Here is a 17,232-nt window from a genome sequence, read left to right on the forward strand (position 1 = left end):
TACCCTGAGGGCACCAGTCATTTTACTGACTTTTTCCTCATAAAAGTAATTAAATTAATGAGATTTCTTACTTTGTATTTTTTTCCCTGTGTTGCTCATTGATCCCATCAGCAAAACAGGAGGAGAATTTACCTGTCTGTGCACAAGGACTTAGTGGTCAGGAGGTAAATTAAAACACTTTGGTATATGACAGGGCTTTTTAAAGTTTTTGTTCCAGAGCTCAGTGTAACACAAGTGCAATACAACAGAGCAGGACACTGGGATGGGCAGCAAGGGGAAGGCTGCATGGACCTGCTGCATTCCCACTGGTATCTCACTGGGATGCTCTGGCATTTCATTCAAAAGCACTGGATCCAAATCCCAAGGGAATGGGGGCTTTCAATTTTTTGCTCTTTGCATGACTTTTAAAAGAGGTTTGTTTTAAAGCTGAAATTGTAGAACTACAGTGACTAGAAAACAGTTTTCTAATACCAGCAAGATGGAGGGGGACTTTGGACAAGAGCAGAGGGTGACAGGACAAGGGGAAATGGATTCAAATTGACAGAGGGGAGATTTAGATTGGATATTAGGGAGAAATTCTTCCCTGTGAGGGTGGGCAGGCACAGGATGCCCAGAGCAGCTGTGGCTGCCCCTGGATCCCTGGAAGTGTCCAAGGCCAGGCTGGACAGGGCTTGGAGCAGCCTGGGACAGTGGAAGGTGTCCCTGCCATGGCAGGGGGTGGCATTGGACTGGATGATCTTTAAGCTGCCTTCAAACCCAAACCACTCTATGATTGTATAATTCAGTAACAATTCCAAATGGAAATCCTTTTCCTAACATGACTTTGTGTGTAAATAATCAGCCATATGGGCTCGTGCCTTTGGGTATATTGAAACCCTGTGAAACAGCATTTCTTCAACCAAAAATGTTCTTTTACTCCACGATTGCCACCCCTGCTGTCACACCCCTGACGCTTTTGCTTCTTGGCACACACATTTCTGAAGGGCACTTAAAGTCTGTAGCTCTAATCCTCCTCCTTAGAAATATAGACCTATGTGATAAACTTCTCCAGTTCATTAGATCAGCAGTATTTGCTTAAAACCCAACAATCCTAAATACATATTTACACCATACACACCAAGAGTACAGGTAAGAAGCTGACATTTTACAAAGACTCAGCAGCTCTTTTCTCCATGTAAACTTTTATACCCCCCCAAGAGGGACAGTTGCCTTTTGGTGCAGGATGGTTTTCCTAAAAAAAAGGTCACCTGTCAAAAATTTTCACTATATTGAATGCTGAAAGCATGAAAAGCAAATTAAAAATAAAGAGATTTAAGGCTACAATGTCATTGTTCTCACTTATTCAGGTGTGGGGAGGTTACAAAGACATAATCCCTGATTCTGCAGACACATAATCCTGTGCTCAGTCCTCACAACCCAGCAAAGCAAACACACAGTGACTCTGGGATCAGGACCTAACTGAGCTTTCCGTGCTGATCAGTGATTTATAGAGTCAACTAACAATGAGCTGACAGAGGTGTGAAGTCTCTGTCTTTGCTTTTAAGCTTTGTTTAATGATAAGAACGTTGAGAGTGGGGAGAAGACAGATCTAACAGCAGTGAAAAGCAATTTCCAAAGGGTTGTTCCAGAGATATTCACTGTACATGTAAAACTGTATGGGACAGGGAATTCAGAGTCTTCTTCATTTAGGATTAAGAGAGGTAAGGGAGCTCTGAAACCTGAGGCATGTAGGTCCAGAAAAATTCACATTCTGCAAGTGATCTAAACCTCTTGGACTTTGAGAATTAGACTCTCTGGTCATTCAAAAAACATGAGTAGTTTCCACATAAACCATCTGAAAACCATTAGAGTCTTCCCAAACCCAAAAGGGTCCTCCTGTGGCAGCTGTGCTGCTCTTGCAGCCTCAGCCCAATCTGTGGCACAGCTACAGGGCTTTGACAGGATTTTCACCTTTTCCTTTGGAATGAGTGAATATCTGAGAGACTTGGAGAGCTCCCGGGGTGGAAACAGGGCACTGGGAAAATCCCACTGCAGCCAAGGAATCCCATATCATTGCAGCAAAGCCACTTTGTACTTCCCAACCTCCCTGACCCTCAGCCTCCCACTCACATCCATTCCTGCCTCACTCTTGGAACCTCTTAAAAATGTTTTGATTTTGAAGTTAAGTCTAAAATGTCTTCTCAAAGTTATTTTTTAAAAAAATATCCTTGCCAGAAGATTTTACTTTTGATCTGAAGCAAACCAAGATCATTTCCTAGATGCACTGGCAAAATTGAGAGGGTGAATCACTGCCAGAGGCAGGGATGTGGCTTTTGGGGGCCTTTTGGGGGCCTTTTGAGGTTCCTTCCAACCTCAGCTGGTCTGTGGTGCTGTGATATGAGTGGCTGCTGCTGCAACAGTCGTCAGGCTTCATAAGGATTTGTCTGGACCATTTTTAATCTCTAGCTTTTATTTTTTTTCAGACATAAAGGAAGTTCTAAAAAGTCTGATTTAGGGCTACTGCAAAGAGATTGTTAGGGTGATCTTCTCAAAGAGGAAGAACAGAGATAGAACTTGTTGAGTATTGTGGTTGCCTGACATTGGAAGTGAGAACTTACACACAAGAAGAACTCCCTAAATCCTGTCTACATCCTCCCATTTGTAAATACCATAAAAAGCAGGGCTGTACACATTGAGCAGACATGTATAAAACCTGGATAAAGTAATCTAATAGACCCAATCCTCAGGTGAAACAACCATTATTTTGATCTATGTCAGGAGAGGGCCTAGTACCTAATAATTGTTCAACAAACCCTGTTCAGCCTCTCCTCGATTTTGCCAAATGCAATTACCCAGATCTTCACATTCAAGCTGGCTCAAGAACATAACATAAACCAGGATCACAGCTCACAGTTAGGGCTCTGAAATTACATAAAAACCGTTAAAATGAACAAAGGAAAAAGCTCAGAATCCACAAAATGACACAGTGGACTACATTCTCTTAATCATCTGCCAGTGCTCTGCCTGCCAAATTTACAAGATAGAAAGGAAATGTTAATTGAACATGCGTGTGAGGAGTAGATATTGCATATGGGTCACAGATACCAACAAACAGAAAACTGCATATTGCCTAAGCAGCTGCCCAGATTTTGCACATGCAGCTCCAGATTTTGGGCACAGGATGCAGCCAAACTTTACAAACTTCTTCAAAAATATTTAAGTAACAAATGGAAATCCCCCCTCCCCCCCCTTTGCACACGTGTGTTAGACAAGAGAACAGTTCTGCTTCATGAGCAGAGATAATAAATACTGTGCATTACACTTACCACTGTTATTTTACCTCACTCGGGTCAGAGTGTTGTATAGTACAGATAATACTCAGCAGACAGATGGTTACTCATATCTACATTCATCACTGAGACACACACTTTAGAAAATTTTGCCAGTTGCCTATAAGAATTCAGCTGAATATCTAGCACTTAACAAGCCACAGCATCGTATTTCGAGTGTCCCATAAAATGTCATCAGGGAATGCTGGGGTGCTATTTTTATTTTGTGTTCTGAGGCAGTTTGTCAAGCACCAGCATTTACAACTCCTGCTTGCTTCAGATGGTCAAAACATGACAGAGAGCTGATGCAAGGAAGGGGAAATTATATCTATTCTCTATTATAGGATTAATTATACAAGAAAGGCACTATGAAAGAGAGACAAATTTTTAAACACATACGAAGGGAGAGATTTATTGCTCATGGTGGGATATAAATCAACCAGTGACTGACTGTGATACACAAGCATCATGAGACAAGTCCAGTGCTGTATTCTCCATCTTTTACTAGACATCCTAAATGTATTATGTTTTGGATTGTTTCTCCTGGGAAACTAGCTTGCTGTCTTTGAATTTGAAAGTTTGAATGTTTCTGGAGCTGCCCTTATTGACGTACAAACCTCCCATTGACTTTGGCATCAACTCCACGTGGAAGTTTACAACAGCTGTGGACTTTCCTGGTGCAATTTAGTAAAAGTGATCTTAGTCAAACATGCTCAGTATAGAGCTTTTTATCTTTTTAAACTCAGTAATAATCAACTTTCTAACATCCTGCACACTACTACAATCCAATCATCAATATGTCTTGAATTTTTAAAGAAAAAAGTATTGAACTGGGTGTTTTTATCTATACCACCTGAGAAAATTATGTTAAGCCTAAGAAGCAAAATGATTAAACTGAGATAGACAATTTAATCTGGCCAAGGGCTCATTTAAATGCAGTGCTGTAAAAGCTTACTTAAATTCTGTGGCTGTAATTACATGTGGATTTTATTGTAATTATGGTATTTTTTTCTGACTGAAATTAATAAATAAGCTGAAAATTTTTATTTACATGGTAGCTGATAATCTTCACATAATAACTGAGGTGTTACCCCACATTCACTGACTTTGGGGTGAGGCCCCTCACTGAGTTCCCAGTCTGAGCTTTGAATCAGAGGCCAGAAAATCCAACAGTGGGCATTTTTTGCAACATACCAAGCCCTTTTCTTGCATGAGAGAAGGTGCCAACTAAAAAGTAATCCCACATTTTTTACTACTTGAGGCCTTATTTTCTCAGTATGGCATTGACAGTTGGAATATGAGCAAGGATAGATGGAAGTACAGCCAGTTAGTTGTGTCAGCTGTTATTTAAGCTACCATTGCATTCATGAAGCCTAATTAACCAAGCCTATTTTAAGATCTGGGCATGCATCTGAGTGCATGGTAAATGTTAATAATGTTCCTATGCAGAACTGCAATCCAGAGCTATAAAGATTTGTACTGAAACCTCCAGAGATTTGCACGTACAGATGTGGATTCAGATTATTGGTTCCCCTCTCATGGTGGAGAGGGGCCCTATTATTTGTGCTCCACTTGCTTTGGAAATTATACTTGAAACTCAGATTTAGGCTCATCTTTCCTTTAAGTAGGAAAAAACCCTATGATTAATAACTCCTCAGAAAAAGAGATTTGTTATTTTTCCTCTTGGGCACAGGGCCCAGATCTGCAGCTTTGGGCAAAATCCAGCTCTTCAGAGCTCAGATATATGGATGGTAGGCAGGAGGCATCCTGACCTTTCCACCCTGTCTACCATTTGTATTTTCCTGAAATTTAATGGGGAAAATATTAGTGGGATTCTGAGTAAATAACATAAAAAATTTAGAGAAGACATGGCTGAATCCAGCATAGTCCAAATTGTTTTTTCTCTTCCTTCAATTCTACAGGATTCTTCCAAATATATATATCAGAGAAGGCTGAACTGTGCTGGGCGCTGGATGAATATTTAGAATTTTTTTTTAAGCTTTTCCCATTAAGATATTTTCTGCACAAAACCTTCTCAAGCCACTAGGGTGGGGTGGTTTTTGTAAAGCCATGTTGGCAGCTACAGCAGAGGGAGCTTTACCTGCAGCCAGTGACAAACACAGCACAAATATCCCAGTGCAGCTTTTTAGAATAATCTCACCATGGCACCGGTTTGCTCCCATTACTTTCATGAGCCCCTCTGCTGAGGACTACTTTTCTATCTATAGATGCAGCTGCTGATGGAAATCAATGGGAGATTTGTATTTGTGGAGCCTGCAGGATCACGGATCAATAGCGCTCTTCCAGTCGGGGGCAGGAGGTCCAGAGCAGCCTGTCTCCCTTGGATGTTACATGGGCTACTGGAGGGACGTGGGCTGGGCTTCACCCTGTCCACAGCTGCCTCCCAAAACCTGGGCAGGTGAGGAGAGCTACTAAGGATGGGCCAGTTCCTGTTGTCTCACAAATCTCACTTTGTCTGTCCCATACCGGGCTCCTCATTCATTCAGCTGCGGAAGGTTCCGGTTGTGCGATTCGCCCGCCAGCGCGGAGGAGTTGATGGAGCTTCTCTTGAGGATCTTGTTTATGATGTCCTTCCACGTCTTCTTGTACTGGTGCCGTAGCAAAGAGTACACAAAAGGGTCTGAAACAGCTTTGCTGTAAGCTAAGCACTTGGAAATGATCCCCCAGTGGGCGCTGATGTGGACCACAGAGGATAATTCAACAAGTCTGGGGAAAGAGGAAGGGTGAAAGAGTGAAACGTTAAAAATGACATTAACCCACCCCAAACCCTCAAATTATTCCTGGGCAATTGCAACAAAACTAAAGAAAAGAAAGCCATACTCATGAAAATGTGTATGTCGTCCTCCTCTTACAAATTTTAAAGACTGCTAACGTAAACTTGAGGCCTGTTTGCCGAAGTGCCGTTGCTTGGTCTCATGGGAGTCATATTCCACTACCACTCACATTCTAAAAACCCAGCATCAGTCTGAACTCGCGGTTCTAGGTCCCCTGCAGAGTATCTGAGTCACCTCACATGGGCTATCCGGCTCTCTTGGCCAGTCCAGATCTAGAGAGAGTTCAATGCCTTTAAACAGTTTTTCTGAGTCATAGAAACACACAAGGAAATTCATCACTGAGAGATGGCATATCGTACCTTGAATTTAAAAACTGGTCAGTTCAAAGGGCAAGAATTCACATTTGCAACATATTTAGCAAGACAAAACTTTAAAATCATTAAGGGAGGGGGAGAGGGAAGAGCTCCATATACTCCTCATACCTACACTAGCCCAGAGAGTTCACTGTGTACTAAAAGAATATTTTTGACAGTGAAATATTGATAACTCCCCATGTCTTTGAGCAACACCAAAGGGCAGCTCTGTTCCATATGCCTCTAAGGCTGTTAGAAACTATTGATTTTTATAGAGGTCGAACAGCCACGTGCTGTTACAGAACCCCACATGGCAAATCAGATCTTTGCTGAACCTGTCTGCAGCAGCAGATGTTGTTAAATCTGCCTGGGAAATACTTCAGTTGCTCACATTTCTCCAGACAAAGCACCACTTCCAAGGAGCTTTCTGAAGGGTGGTTCCTGCAGCAGCAATGACAGTAATGTTGGTACTTCAAGCAGTTTAAAGATGAGGGTTTTTTTTTTCCTCAGTCATTTTATTCCTATTCCAAAACCTTTCACTGCTACACATTGTTTAAAATAATGCTGGCGAATGGCACAGGCCAGTCAGGGGGAGGGACATTTCAGGTGACCAGGGAATGTCACATGCAAATACTTGGGAATCCCTTGTGCCACTCCACTGGTGCTGCTTGGCTCAGCAATTTTGAGATCCCAAAGAACCCCCATCTGTCCCATTTCTCTCTCCTTCCACCTCAACTAAACAAATGTTCTTTCAACCTCTCCTTGTAACTCATGGTTGTTATCTTTCCCATAAAGGAAGATCAGAACTGAGACCTAATTATCATCTACTAAAGTTTCCAGGTGGTCTCATGTGGTGTATTCTCTCTTCTTTAATAAAATGCAACTTGACATCCACATTAATATGTTCTAAAATGAGAATTGACAATTTGGAAATTAATCATCTACTGAGTCACATTTACTTTGTAATCTACCATGAGCCATCCTTGTTGGTCTCCACTTCATTTATTTGATGCCTACTTCACATTTTGAATTCCATCATGTTGAATTTCATTTGGATGATTTATTTTTACTGAGTGCTTTACAGATGTGAATTTGATTATGTTTAATTAAATTCAGCGGATGCCTTGAATAACCAAAATATGACAAATTTGTGTCTGAGGGTCTGTCAGTCAGTTCTCTGAGACATTAACAATCTCCATTTAAAGCACATCAAAGAGACACTTTGGGTTGCAAGCCTAGACTTGCTAATTTTACCTTCATTGACTGATCAAATGAAAAGCCTACAATTTTATTAACAAAATCTTAAATATTTTCCTTGCGTTCCAAAAGCTTCCTTGACATTTACACATTTTTCAATTCTCATGTATTATTTTTTTATAGTAAATTACATTTGCAGTTATCAAGCAGCAAACACAGAAATGCAGCCAAACCCCAAGCTATGCATTTCCACTTCATGTACAAACAATTAAATGTCAGCCTTTCAAGGCATATCACAGAATTTATTGCCTTTGAAAGGTTTTGTTTCTCATTTGTGAGGGAAATGATATGCATAGCTTCCATTTTCATGAAGCTTTTCAGCCTAAAAGAGACATTTTTAGTGAAGGAACATTAATATTTCAGTGCTACCTGTAAATTAAATTTTACAGTATCAACTACATAATTCCCTGGCTTGCTTTCATAAGCCTCTCTTCTACTGTCTGGTCTTCAGAGCCCTTTTATTTCAAAGCTGTAAGCTCTTCTTCTGTGATATTTTGTTCATATTTTAGAAACTTATAACCCTGTAGAGTGTGTCATTTCACGTGGCTATCCAATTATTTTATTCCACCTTCAGTAAACAAATGAGAATGCCATGTTGAAGCGCATGACCTTGATCTCTACACATGTAATGCACACTGGAAATCCTTTATTTACCTGTGCAGTTAATCACTGCACTAAAATATTGTACCAAAAGTGTGCCCACCCAGCTGGGAGGCTGAAGAACACAAATGGCACAAGAATTCTGAGCTTCTTGTGTGCCCAAGCACAATCTGGGAGGCAAACAACAGTTTAAAAACAGGGTTTGCTCACCCCCTATTCCCCAGAGATGATACAACAGAATTCTAATCATCTTCTGCTTGTTCCACCATCCTCCTCTGTAACCTGAGGGCTTGAGACTATGAACTTCTGCCTGCTATTACTTCAGGATTTTTAATTTAGAGCCAATTTCCTCATGCATTGACAGCACTTATTAACTTGCACGAGCAAAGTTCTGTATTTTGGTATGAAATGCCTGGAGTTGGAAATGAATATGAGAAACTGCTATGACTTCTCTTCATTTTTCTTATGAAAAAGATCCTTGGAGAAAAGAGGTTTGGAACAAGTATCTTTAATCCCATAATCAAAAATAAAGCAAAGGAAGAGATGTGCACCAACAAGTTATTTTTACAAAACAAGAAACAAGCTATGCCTAGAAATATATAATATGGGGGAATGCACCAGTCATGCTGGTACAGAGGAAACACTGGATCAAAGACAATCAGATTCTGATACACCACTTAAGGTCATCCACTGAACTCATTAGAAGGGTGTTTTCTTGATAAAAGAAGTGCCTAATTTGATTTTTATCTTGATGTGATCTGAAAAACTCTCATCTATCTGGAGGAGTATTTATCCCTATGGGTTCATAATCACAACTCCTTCACTGGCTCATGGACTTCCTAGAGACAGGTATTTATTTTTAGTGTGCAAACAGGAAGATAACAAGGTTATAGTAAAACTTTGTGATTTGCTGCTGACAGCCCCCAATTCAGGGAGTACTTAAAAGCATGTTTAATTGGAGTGCGTTGCTGGTTAGAGCTGGCAGAGGCACTCCCTCTCCTGACTTCTGTCCACTGCTTGAACTGTGATTGATTGTGTCTCTCTTGAGAATGCAAAGCACTGGACAGAGTCCAGAAATTACTATTTTCCCACACAATTAAAACCAAATTCTCCCAATTCCCTCAGTGTCCACACCCTCAGCCCTGGGTGAGGCCCAGGGAAGGAAGGGATGATCGTCCTGGGACACCCAGCCCTGCAAGTGTCCAGCAAGGTGTCTCAAGGAGCTCAAGAGGAAATTCCCCTCAGCCTGCTGTGCAGGGATCCCCCTAAACATGCCAGAACTGAAAAGGCCAGGAATGTGGGAAACATCAACCCTCCTGACACATCTGGCCAGCTCCCACCCTGCCTCAAAACATCCTCATGCATCCAGGACCCTGTGTTTTACCTCTCATCATCATCACTCTCTGTGGAGAACCTGTTCCTCGGCAGGAGAACATTTAAGTGATCCTTGTACAGACTAAAGGGAGAAGGCTCAGGATTTTTCTAACTCCTCTTCTCTATCTTAAGGCTACTGGGACACAAATTGGGACACCACAGAGTGAAGAGGAGGTGGGGAGGTGGTGCCTGAGTGCTGAGATGCCTTTGGAGGAGTGCAAAAATACTCCTGACAGCTCTGGTTAGAGCACTCGGTGTCACTCAGGATGAGCCGCCAGCTATTCTGTGACTGGCAGGATTTTCATTAAGTTCAGAGACCCAACATGAAATGAAAATTAACCATTTGCAAAAAGACAAATACTTTAATAACTTACACCTTGAGAATTAAGGCTAAATGTCCTCAATTACAAAGCCTTTCATACCATTTAAGTGCGTGGATTGCAGTGGTGTCTTGTGGCCACTAAATGAAAGTGAAGGCAATTCTAGTAAATTACTTTTGCTTTCTAATTCTGGAAATTCAGGATATTACACTGAATAGGAAAAGCTCAGGGTAGGCTACGTGTTCAATTATATTCACTCTTAATGCAGCTTTTTCAATGATTTTTTAAAGGTAGATCTGAGTTTGACTGAAGTCAGTCCCACTAATTTCTACTTAATAGTACTGGAATAGGAGATACTTTTAAAATAATTTTTTTCTCTGTTTTGCACAGCAGCATCTCAGTTTTTCCAGAGTCTTTTAATAAAGAATGCAAGCTGCAAATTTCCTTCAACAGCTAGATAACTTTTTTTTGGAGAGACTCACTTTCTAATACTTTTATTTTTTCATAGGAGTAATTTAGCGTTTCCCACAGGAGCCATTTCCAGAGATAAGCTGGTGGATAGCCATCTGACCATAAATCACAAAAAGTTTTGTTTAAGTCTGTGGACTGTGTTCACACCTCAACTGGATGTTGTTGATCAAATTTTCACAGTCTGAGCTATTGAGGCCAGTGTTTCCCTGGAGATCAACCCCTGGACTGGGGAGTCAATCAGAGCAGCAGGTGACAACTGAAAAAAGGTCTGCAAAACCTTATGGACTGATGTGCCAGCTGCACATTGACTGGGCTGAGTGAGCAGAGCCTGGCCCTCAGACTGCATCAGGACAGAGTGGAGAAGCACTGTGACATTTTACATCGTTTGTTAGCTCAGTAAATGCAACCTCTGTCACAGGAGTGGAAACGGCGCATCAAAATTTCACAGGAGCCTGTAATCCTGTTCTGGCTCAGAGTGCCCTACTTCCCTGAGCTAGGAGTGCATCTCAGCAGCCTTTTCCAGGATGTAGGTTCACACTTACCTTGTAATTACATAAGGTGCAAAGCAAAGTATGAAAGTACCAATAAAGGTACTTATTTTCTTCGTTGCCCGCTGCCTCCGTCTCCTCTGTTCTTCGAGACAGCGCTCTCGCACACTGTGTGACATTCAACACAAACAAGAGCATCAGTCACAGCATCAGGTAACAATCTGCAATGGCTTCACTACAGAATGACGCAGAACAATCTGTTTTAATTGCATAAACCAATAGCAGGTGCACTGCATTTAAATGGGGCAATACCAAATGTTAATGCATTGTCTGATCATCTTACCCTCCACAAAATTACTGACAGACACATGACTGTACATTTATGTGCACACCTCTCCATTATATCAATTCATCTATAGTAAAATTGGTGGAATTTATCCTTGAAAACAGTTGGAAGCTCCTTTTTGAACTACTGTAAGCTGTATTTGCAGGCAAGATGTTACTCAGAGATTTGGAAAATATCCAGGGTGGGACAGGCAGCGGGCTACTTCCCAAGAGGCAGCAATTCCAACACCACTGCCATGGAGAGGAGAAACTTCCCAGCAAGATAAACAACAAAACAACAAAATCATAATGGGAAAAAGAACACTCTGAACCTTCAGGCCAATGTGGGAGCAATCACTGTATCCCATAGCTGTGAGCTGCGTGGCCATAAACATTCCATCAGCCCATGCAGATCTGCAGGGCTGCTGTGCTGAATGCTCTGCAAAGCTGGAATTGTTTAATAAATCTACAGTGCTGGGATATCCTCATTCCTCACCTCAAACCAGCCCCATTTCCAACTAAACATGTACAAATTAGTCACACCCTGGGTTTTTCCCTAGCTGTGGCATTTTAGGACAAGAGCTTTTCCTTGGAGTTTCCTGTTGGTGGTCTCAGCAGGCCACCAGAGAGCTCTGAATTCCCTTGGTGTGCCAGCAAGGAGCACAGGGCTGAGGCTTTGCTTTCAGTGCAAAAAATCTCTGAAATCAGCACATTTTCTAGTGAAAACAAGATTAATGTGAAAGCTCGTCCTCTTCCTCTATCTGCTTGAGTGACTCCTGTGCTCCTTATGATTTCTGAGGGATGTGGATGATTCCTGCCTACTCCAGGCAGGTGGATTGGGCAGCACTGGTATCTCCCACAGTGACAGGACTGCCTGTACCTCAGTAAATCCCTTTGCAAAGGGCCCAGCCAAAGCCAGACTGCCACCCTGAACCCCTCTCTGTGCACATGGCAGCGCTGCCACGTGTTGACTCCTTGCACAGATCTCACAGTGACACAGTCACTTCTCAGGCAAACTGAATGGTTTGTCCCATGTCCTGTATTTATATATATATTTAAAAAAAAAAAACAAAAACCCAAACTGTTTGGCATTGGTCTTTCCACTTTTGTTGTAAATTTTTAATTGATGACTCATCTCAGGCTCCACTCTCTCATAGCTCTGAGGCTCATGGACATACCCTTACATTATTTACTTCATCTGTAAATGTCTTATCAACATCCAAACACATGTTGTGTCCTGAGGATCACAGGATTTCAGTGATCTCTGTGGCAGTGAGCTCCTTTGGTTGTGTTAAAGAAGAAGTGTTTCTTTTGTTCCATTCTAAACTTGGTCTTACACTGCCGGTCCCCAGAGCAGCTATCATGACGTGATGAAATAAATACTGGAGGAAAAGTTTGTTCTCCAAACAAATTGTCATTCTCTTAAGGAATATGACACTTTTAAAGGTGCTACATGTTCCATATGTGAGTTATTTGCAGCTAGAAATGACAGCTGATAAGGGAAAAAAAATCCGCCTTTTCAAGGGAACCTATGTGCTCTCAGTTCTGCAAGAGCTGGGGAACTTGGAGTATTTTTATGTGCAGAAAAATGATCTTAGAGTTCTGTGAGCTTTGTTTAAGACCTGTGTTCTTAAATTCATAATATCCCAAGCCCATGGCAATACAGGGAAGTGAATCTCCAAAGCAGGTTCAATTAGGATGTTGTTGGGGAGGAGAGGGTGGCGTATTTTTTGTCTCTATTTCCCTATTTACATCTTTTCCTTACTGGCACATGCAGAGCTGTCTTTCACTTCCAGAGCTCACCCATGACTGTCCTGGTAGACTTAAACCCATTTCTTTTGTTCAGCATTTCCAGATGCATCCAATAAATACCACATCACAGAGGAAGGTATTTTATCTCACTCCTTCATGTAGATAATGTACACAGATGAATATTTTGCTTTTGCACGCACTTTCATGCACTAAGATAAGAGACATGTGAGTTCCAGTAGTGACATCAGTAATAGAACAGGATTGTTGACTAAGCTTTCATTTAAAGATTTTAATATCCTGGGAAATCTGAGATATATCCATTTGAAGGTTTGGTATTTTAAACAAAGTTTATGAGATGCTGGACCTTAAGATGTGTAGAGCTGGATACACCAAAAAGATAATATAGATAATTTGAGTTAAGAAATACATGGGTTAAATCTCCCACAATACCCAAGATAATTTGGTCTTAAGAACAAAGAAAAAGCAGGATCCACTAAAAAACCTCAGCTAACTTGAAAGGACACGTGCCCCAAAAATTCACACAAATTTGTAGGGTGTTTGGAGGTTTCCTTTGTGCTCCTCTCAAATGATCTTCAGGAGATCACTTGTGTCTCTCCAAGTCACAGGTAATAAAGCCATCTGTCACTAGACCCCCCTGCAGGTGGATTCTGAGCCATGGGAAGCAGAAAATTGTCTGTACTCATTTTCCAATGTTGAAACTAGACCCTGCAAAGAGCCAGGAGAATCAGAGTAGTCTAAGGTGGGATTGCAAACTTTGCTCTTTCCTGTGGACTCTCCCAGCATCCACGGCTGCGCTCTCAGGTCCTACAGTGCACCTTGAACTTGCCTGTTACATAATGCAAATGATGCCTTTGTTATGTCAGACATTTCTGAGCATCGCTGACTCTTCCAGCAGAGCTGCAGCCCCTGTGCAGAGCTCACAGGAGGGAAGGTGACCTGAGATCTGCCCCTTTCAGCAGCAGGAGCTGTCGCTGGTTAAAGCAGCCCCTCCGCGGGTCAAATCAGCCACCAGTTCTGTAGTGTAGAAAAGAAGCCAAAACTCTCCTTTCTTAGAGAGAGGCGTCAGAATAACCTGATGCCAGAGGTAAGAGCCAGTGGTGCAGGTTGCTCACAGCAAAGTGCCTGTACAGCTCTGTCTCCCCCGAGGATAAGAAGCATCATTCCCACAGCCCCGCAGAATCCATCCCGCAGTGAGAGGATCACAAAATGCACAAACGCCCTCAAATCAACCTCAACCACAAAAAATGCAGAGGAGGAGAAATAACACTGAGATTTTTGCCCTCTTGCTAAACTTTGCTGTGCAGTCCAGGCATACTTTTAGCATTAAGCAAAATGAATGCAGCTTAAACCAGCCCTGGTGGGTTTATGGCACTTTCCTGGGAGTAACCACCACATCTCCTCATGCTGCAGGAACTAAGGCAGTCGAGGCACAGTTCATCAACCAGACAGCAAGCAGGGCAGGGGGGAGTTTTTTCCTCAGTGTGACTTGGTGAATAAGGGAAGATTTATACCTGTATTTCTCAGGAATGGCAACGAGAGTTGCCCAAAGTTCTGCTCTGCATTCTTGGTCAAGAGACAGCTCAAACAGCTCAACAGGAGAAATCTGAGCAAATGTTTCTGTCCCTCTAAAATGGGCTGTCCTGCCCTGATCCTCCCAGACTTATTTGTCTTAGCCTCAGGCATCGCCAGAGCATGACCTGTTTTTGAGGACAGCCACATTTGCTCTGAGCCCTGCAGCTCTGCTCCTGGCTGGCTGCGAAGGGAGAGGCTGCTGTTCACCTCCAGCTCGTGGAGTGAAGGGGAGCAGGGATGGTCAGATGGGAGGTGTGGTGTGGGACAGCCCTCTCTGACCGCTCCCTGCTTTCCTCTCTGCCAGGCAGATTTCTTCCCCGTATCACACACCGAGCCTGCGTCCCTTCCAGATCTATGCATTGATTATTCATGCAAGATTTATAGCTTGTGCATAATCCCTGGCCTGACTTTTGCACGCATTCCTCTCCCTGTTTGGTGCTTGCCTTCCAGCCCACAATCCTCCCAGTCCCTGGGAACTTTTCTCCTCCTGTCTCGAGGCACAAGGGACTTGCCTAAAATCTCTCGTTTGAAATGAGCTCTATACATCCCTTGTTTGTCACATTAACATTGCTACTGAATTCTCTCTCACTTAAGGTTTAAGTATAGGTATTCAAGTGCATGAATATTGCAGCTGTAATTCCCTTAGGATCCTGCCTTCAGGAATGATAAAGTTACAGAGAGCACAGCAATAGGAAAACTGCTGGGAAAAGGAGCAGCAGGCAGCACTCAGCTTCCCTTCCAAACTCCAAGGGACATGTGCAGCCTCCTCCCTCTCACGGATCCAGCAACATTTTGGGCTGACAGTGCCCAGAAAATGCAAAGCTATCAACCACTAAATCCACCTTTGGAGACAAAGGGCAGTGATCTGATCACTGTCTCAAAGGGAAGTGCATGCTTAGCCAAAACTGCCTGTTCCTTTGCTCTCCCTCCCAAAACAAGTCCTCAAGCCTAACAAAAAATGAGTTCTGCAATCAGAGAATTAAACCCAAGTGAAAAGAAACATGCAGAATAGAAACCGGCTGTGAGGATGCTTGTTTTCTCCCCCTCCCCATCCCCTGCTGTGAGACAGCTTAGTCTGTATTTAGCATCACACTGAGCCCCCTCCTCACTTCTTTTGCCATGAGCAGTTGCTGAACACACGGGAACCTTACCTGGGATGGATGTCCACAAGCAGCACCAGGGTCTGCATAGTGATCACGTCGATCCGCTTACAGTGGAACCGTGCCACCTTCAGCACTTTGAGATATGTGAAACACAGGACTACAAGGGAGAGGAGGAAGCTGAGGGCGTGAAAGACCCCAGTGAAAATCACAAACTGTGTCCTATCCTCCGGTCTCTTGTTGTAGAGCGTGCAGGAGGCATAGAGGTGATGGAAACCCACCCAGGAGAGAGAAGCTGCCACTATGGGGAACGACGCCGAGTGCAACCACGTGTAGCTCAGTATGAGAGCAGCGTCCCGGTACCTCATTTTGGAGTGATAACTTAGAGGGAAGACCACAGCAATCCACCTGTCAATGCTCAACGCTGCCATGCTCAGCATGGAGTTCGTGGTGAGGAAAGTCTCCAGGAAGCCCACAACGTGGCAGACCTGATCTCCTGCCGGCTGACTCTTGTAAATGATCCCCGCCAAGGTCAGGGGCATGCTCGAGACAGCCATCAACAGGTTGCAGAAGGTGAGGTTGAGGATGAACAATCCCGGGACCTGCTTGCGGATGTCGGCGCTGTACAGGAAGCACATCAGCACCAGCACGTTGGCCAGCAGGGCCACGAGCATCAGCACCACCACCACGAAAGCCAGGAGCAGCTCCCAGATGCTCATGGTGCGTCCAGTCACAGGAGGGACATCTCCGAAACTGCGCCGCGCCGGCACCGGGGGACCATGGTGCGAGGTGCCCCCACCTCGCCCTCCTCCCCAGCCTGCTCGCTCCCGTGCATGCCCTCCGTATTTTTAGAGGAGCTGCAGTTTTCTCCTCCAACCTCCCCCTCCTCGCTGCTCCTTTCCACGTCAACGCTTCCCGAGACGTGCACAAAAGCACTGGGAATGCCCATCAAACTGCAAGGAGGGCTTAAAAAATATCAGCAGGACTGAACCACTGTCTCCAGCCGGTCCATTTTGAGGAGAGCACGTTATTCTGAGCAACTGCTCTCCTGAGAGCCCTAATTACCAGCCCCAAGCTTGCAAGCAATCCACCGAGTGAATTGTGCTCTCTTTCTCCCTTGCTTTCTGCCTCTCTCTCCCTCTCTGTCTTTCTCTCCCCTCCCCTCTCCTCCAACCCTCACTCCCTTGCAGGCTGAATGTAACCTGCTTTTTATGATCACAGATAAAAACCCCATTAATGGATTAAAGCATGCACACTGCTGGTGATTCGCAAACGTGATTATGTCATCCCTGCTCCACAACCCCTCCCCTTCTCCTTGCGACTGTGACTAGACTTTCCTCAAGAGAAATCCCATGCTTTCATTTAATTGATTTAGCCATTAATTTGCAAACAGCATTGTAACCCAATTCCTGCACTCCAGCGTGTTCCCTACATTTCGGTGCATCACTTGCAGTGTTGCTGCTTGCTCTCAGCCAGGGCAGGGGCTTTCTTTTCTCT

At 43.4% G+C, this 17,232-nt stretch overlaps 1 protein-coding gene across 1 annotated transcript; it reads right to left on the minus strand.

Annotated features, from left to right (window-relative positions):
- Positions 1 to 822: 822 nt before the first annotated feature.
- Positions 823 to 16,960, minus strand: GPR26 (G protein-coupled receptor 26). Its single transcript, XM_008640303.2, has 3 exons — positions 15,787 to 16,960; positions 11,021 to 11,134; positions 823 to 6,035 (listed from the first exon to the last, which is right to left on the minus strand). Exons 1-3 carry the CDS (start codon positions 16,452 to 16,454, stop codon positions 5,804 to 5,806), a joined length of 1,014 nt encoding a protein of 337 aa, XP_008638525.1. The 5' UTR covers positions 16,455 to 16,960; the 3' UTR covers positions 823 to 5,803.
- Positions 16,961 to 17,232: the final 272 nt, after the last annotated feature.

The sequence above is a fragment of the Corvus brachyrhynchos genome, unplaced genomic scaffold (assembly GCF_000691975.1).
Source record: "Corvus brachyrhynchos isolate BGI_N302 unplaced genomic scaffold, ASM69197v1 scaffold499, whole genome shotgun sequence".
Lineage (NCBI taxonomy): Eukaryota > Metazoa > Chordata > Aves > Passeriformes > Corvidae > Corvus > Corvus brachyrhynchos.

Bases quoted from the DNA above. Each gene is read 5' to 3' on its own strand.
- GPR26 (XM_008640303.2), bottom strand. From the start codon at position 16,454: ATGAGCATCTGGGAGCTGCTCCTGGCTTTCGTGGTGGTGGTGCTGATG. The intron at 11,135-15,786 runs GTAAGGTTCCCG...AATGTCACACAG, and splicing joins CTTGTGGACATCCATCCCAG to TGTGCGAGAGCGCTGTCTCG. The intron at 6,036-11,020 runs GTAAGTGTGAAC...CTCTTTCCCCAG, and splicing joins GCACCTTATGTAATTACAAG to ACTTGTTGAATTATCCTCTG.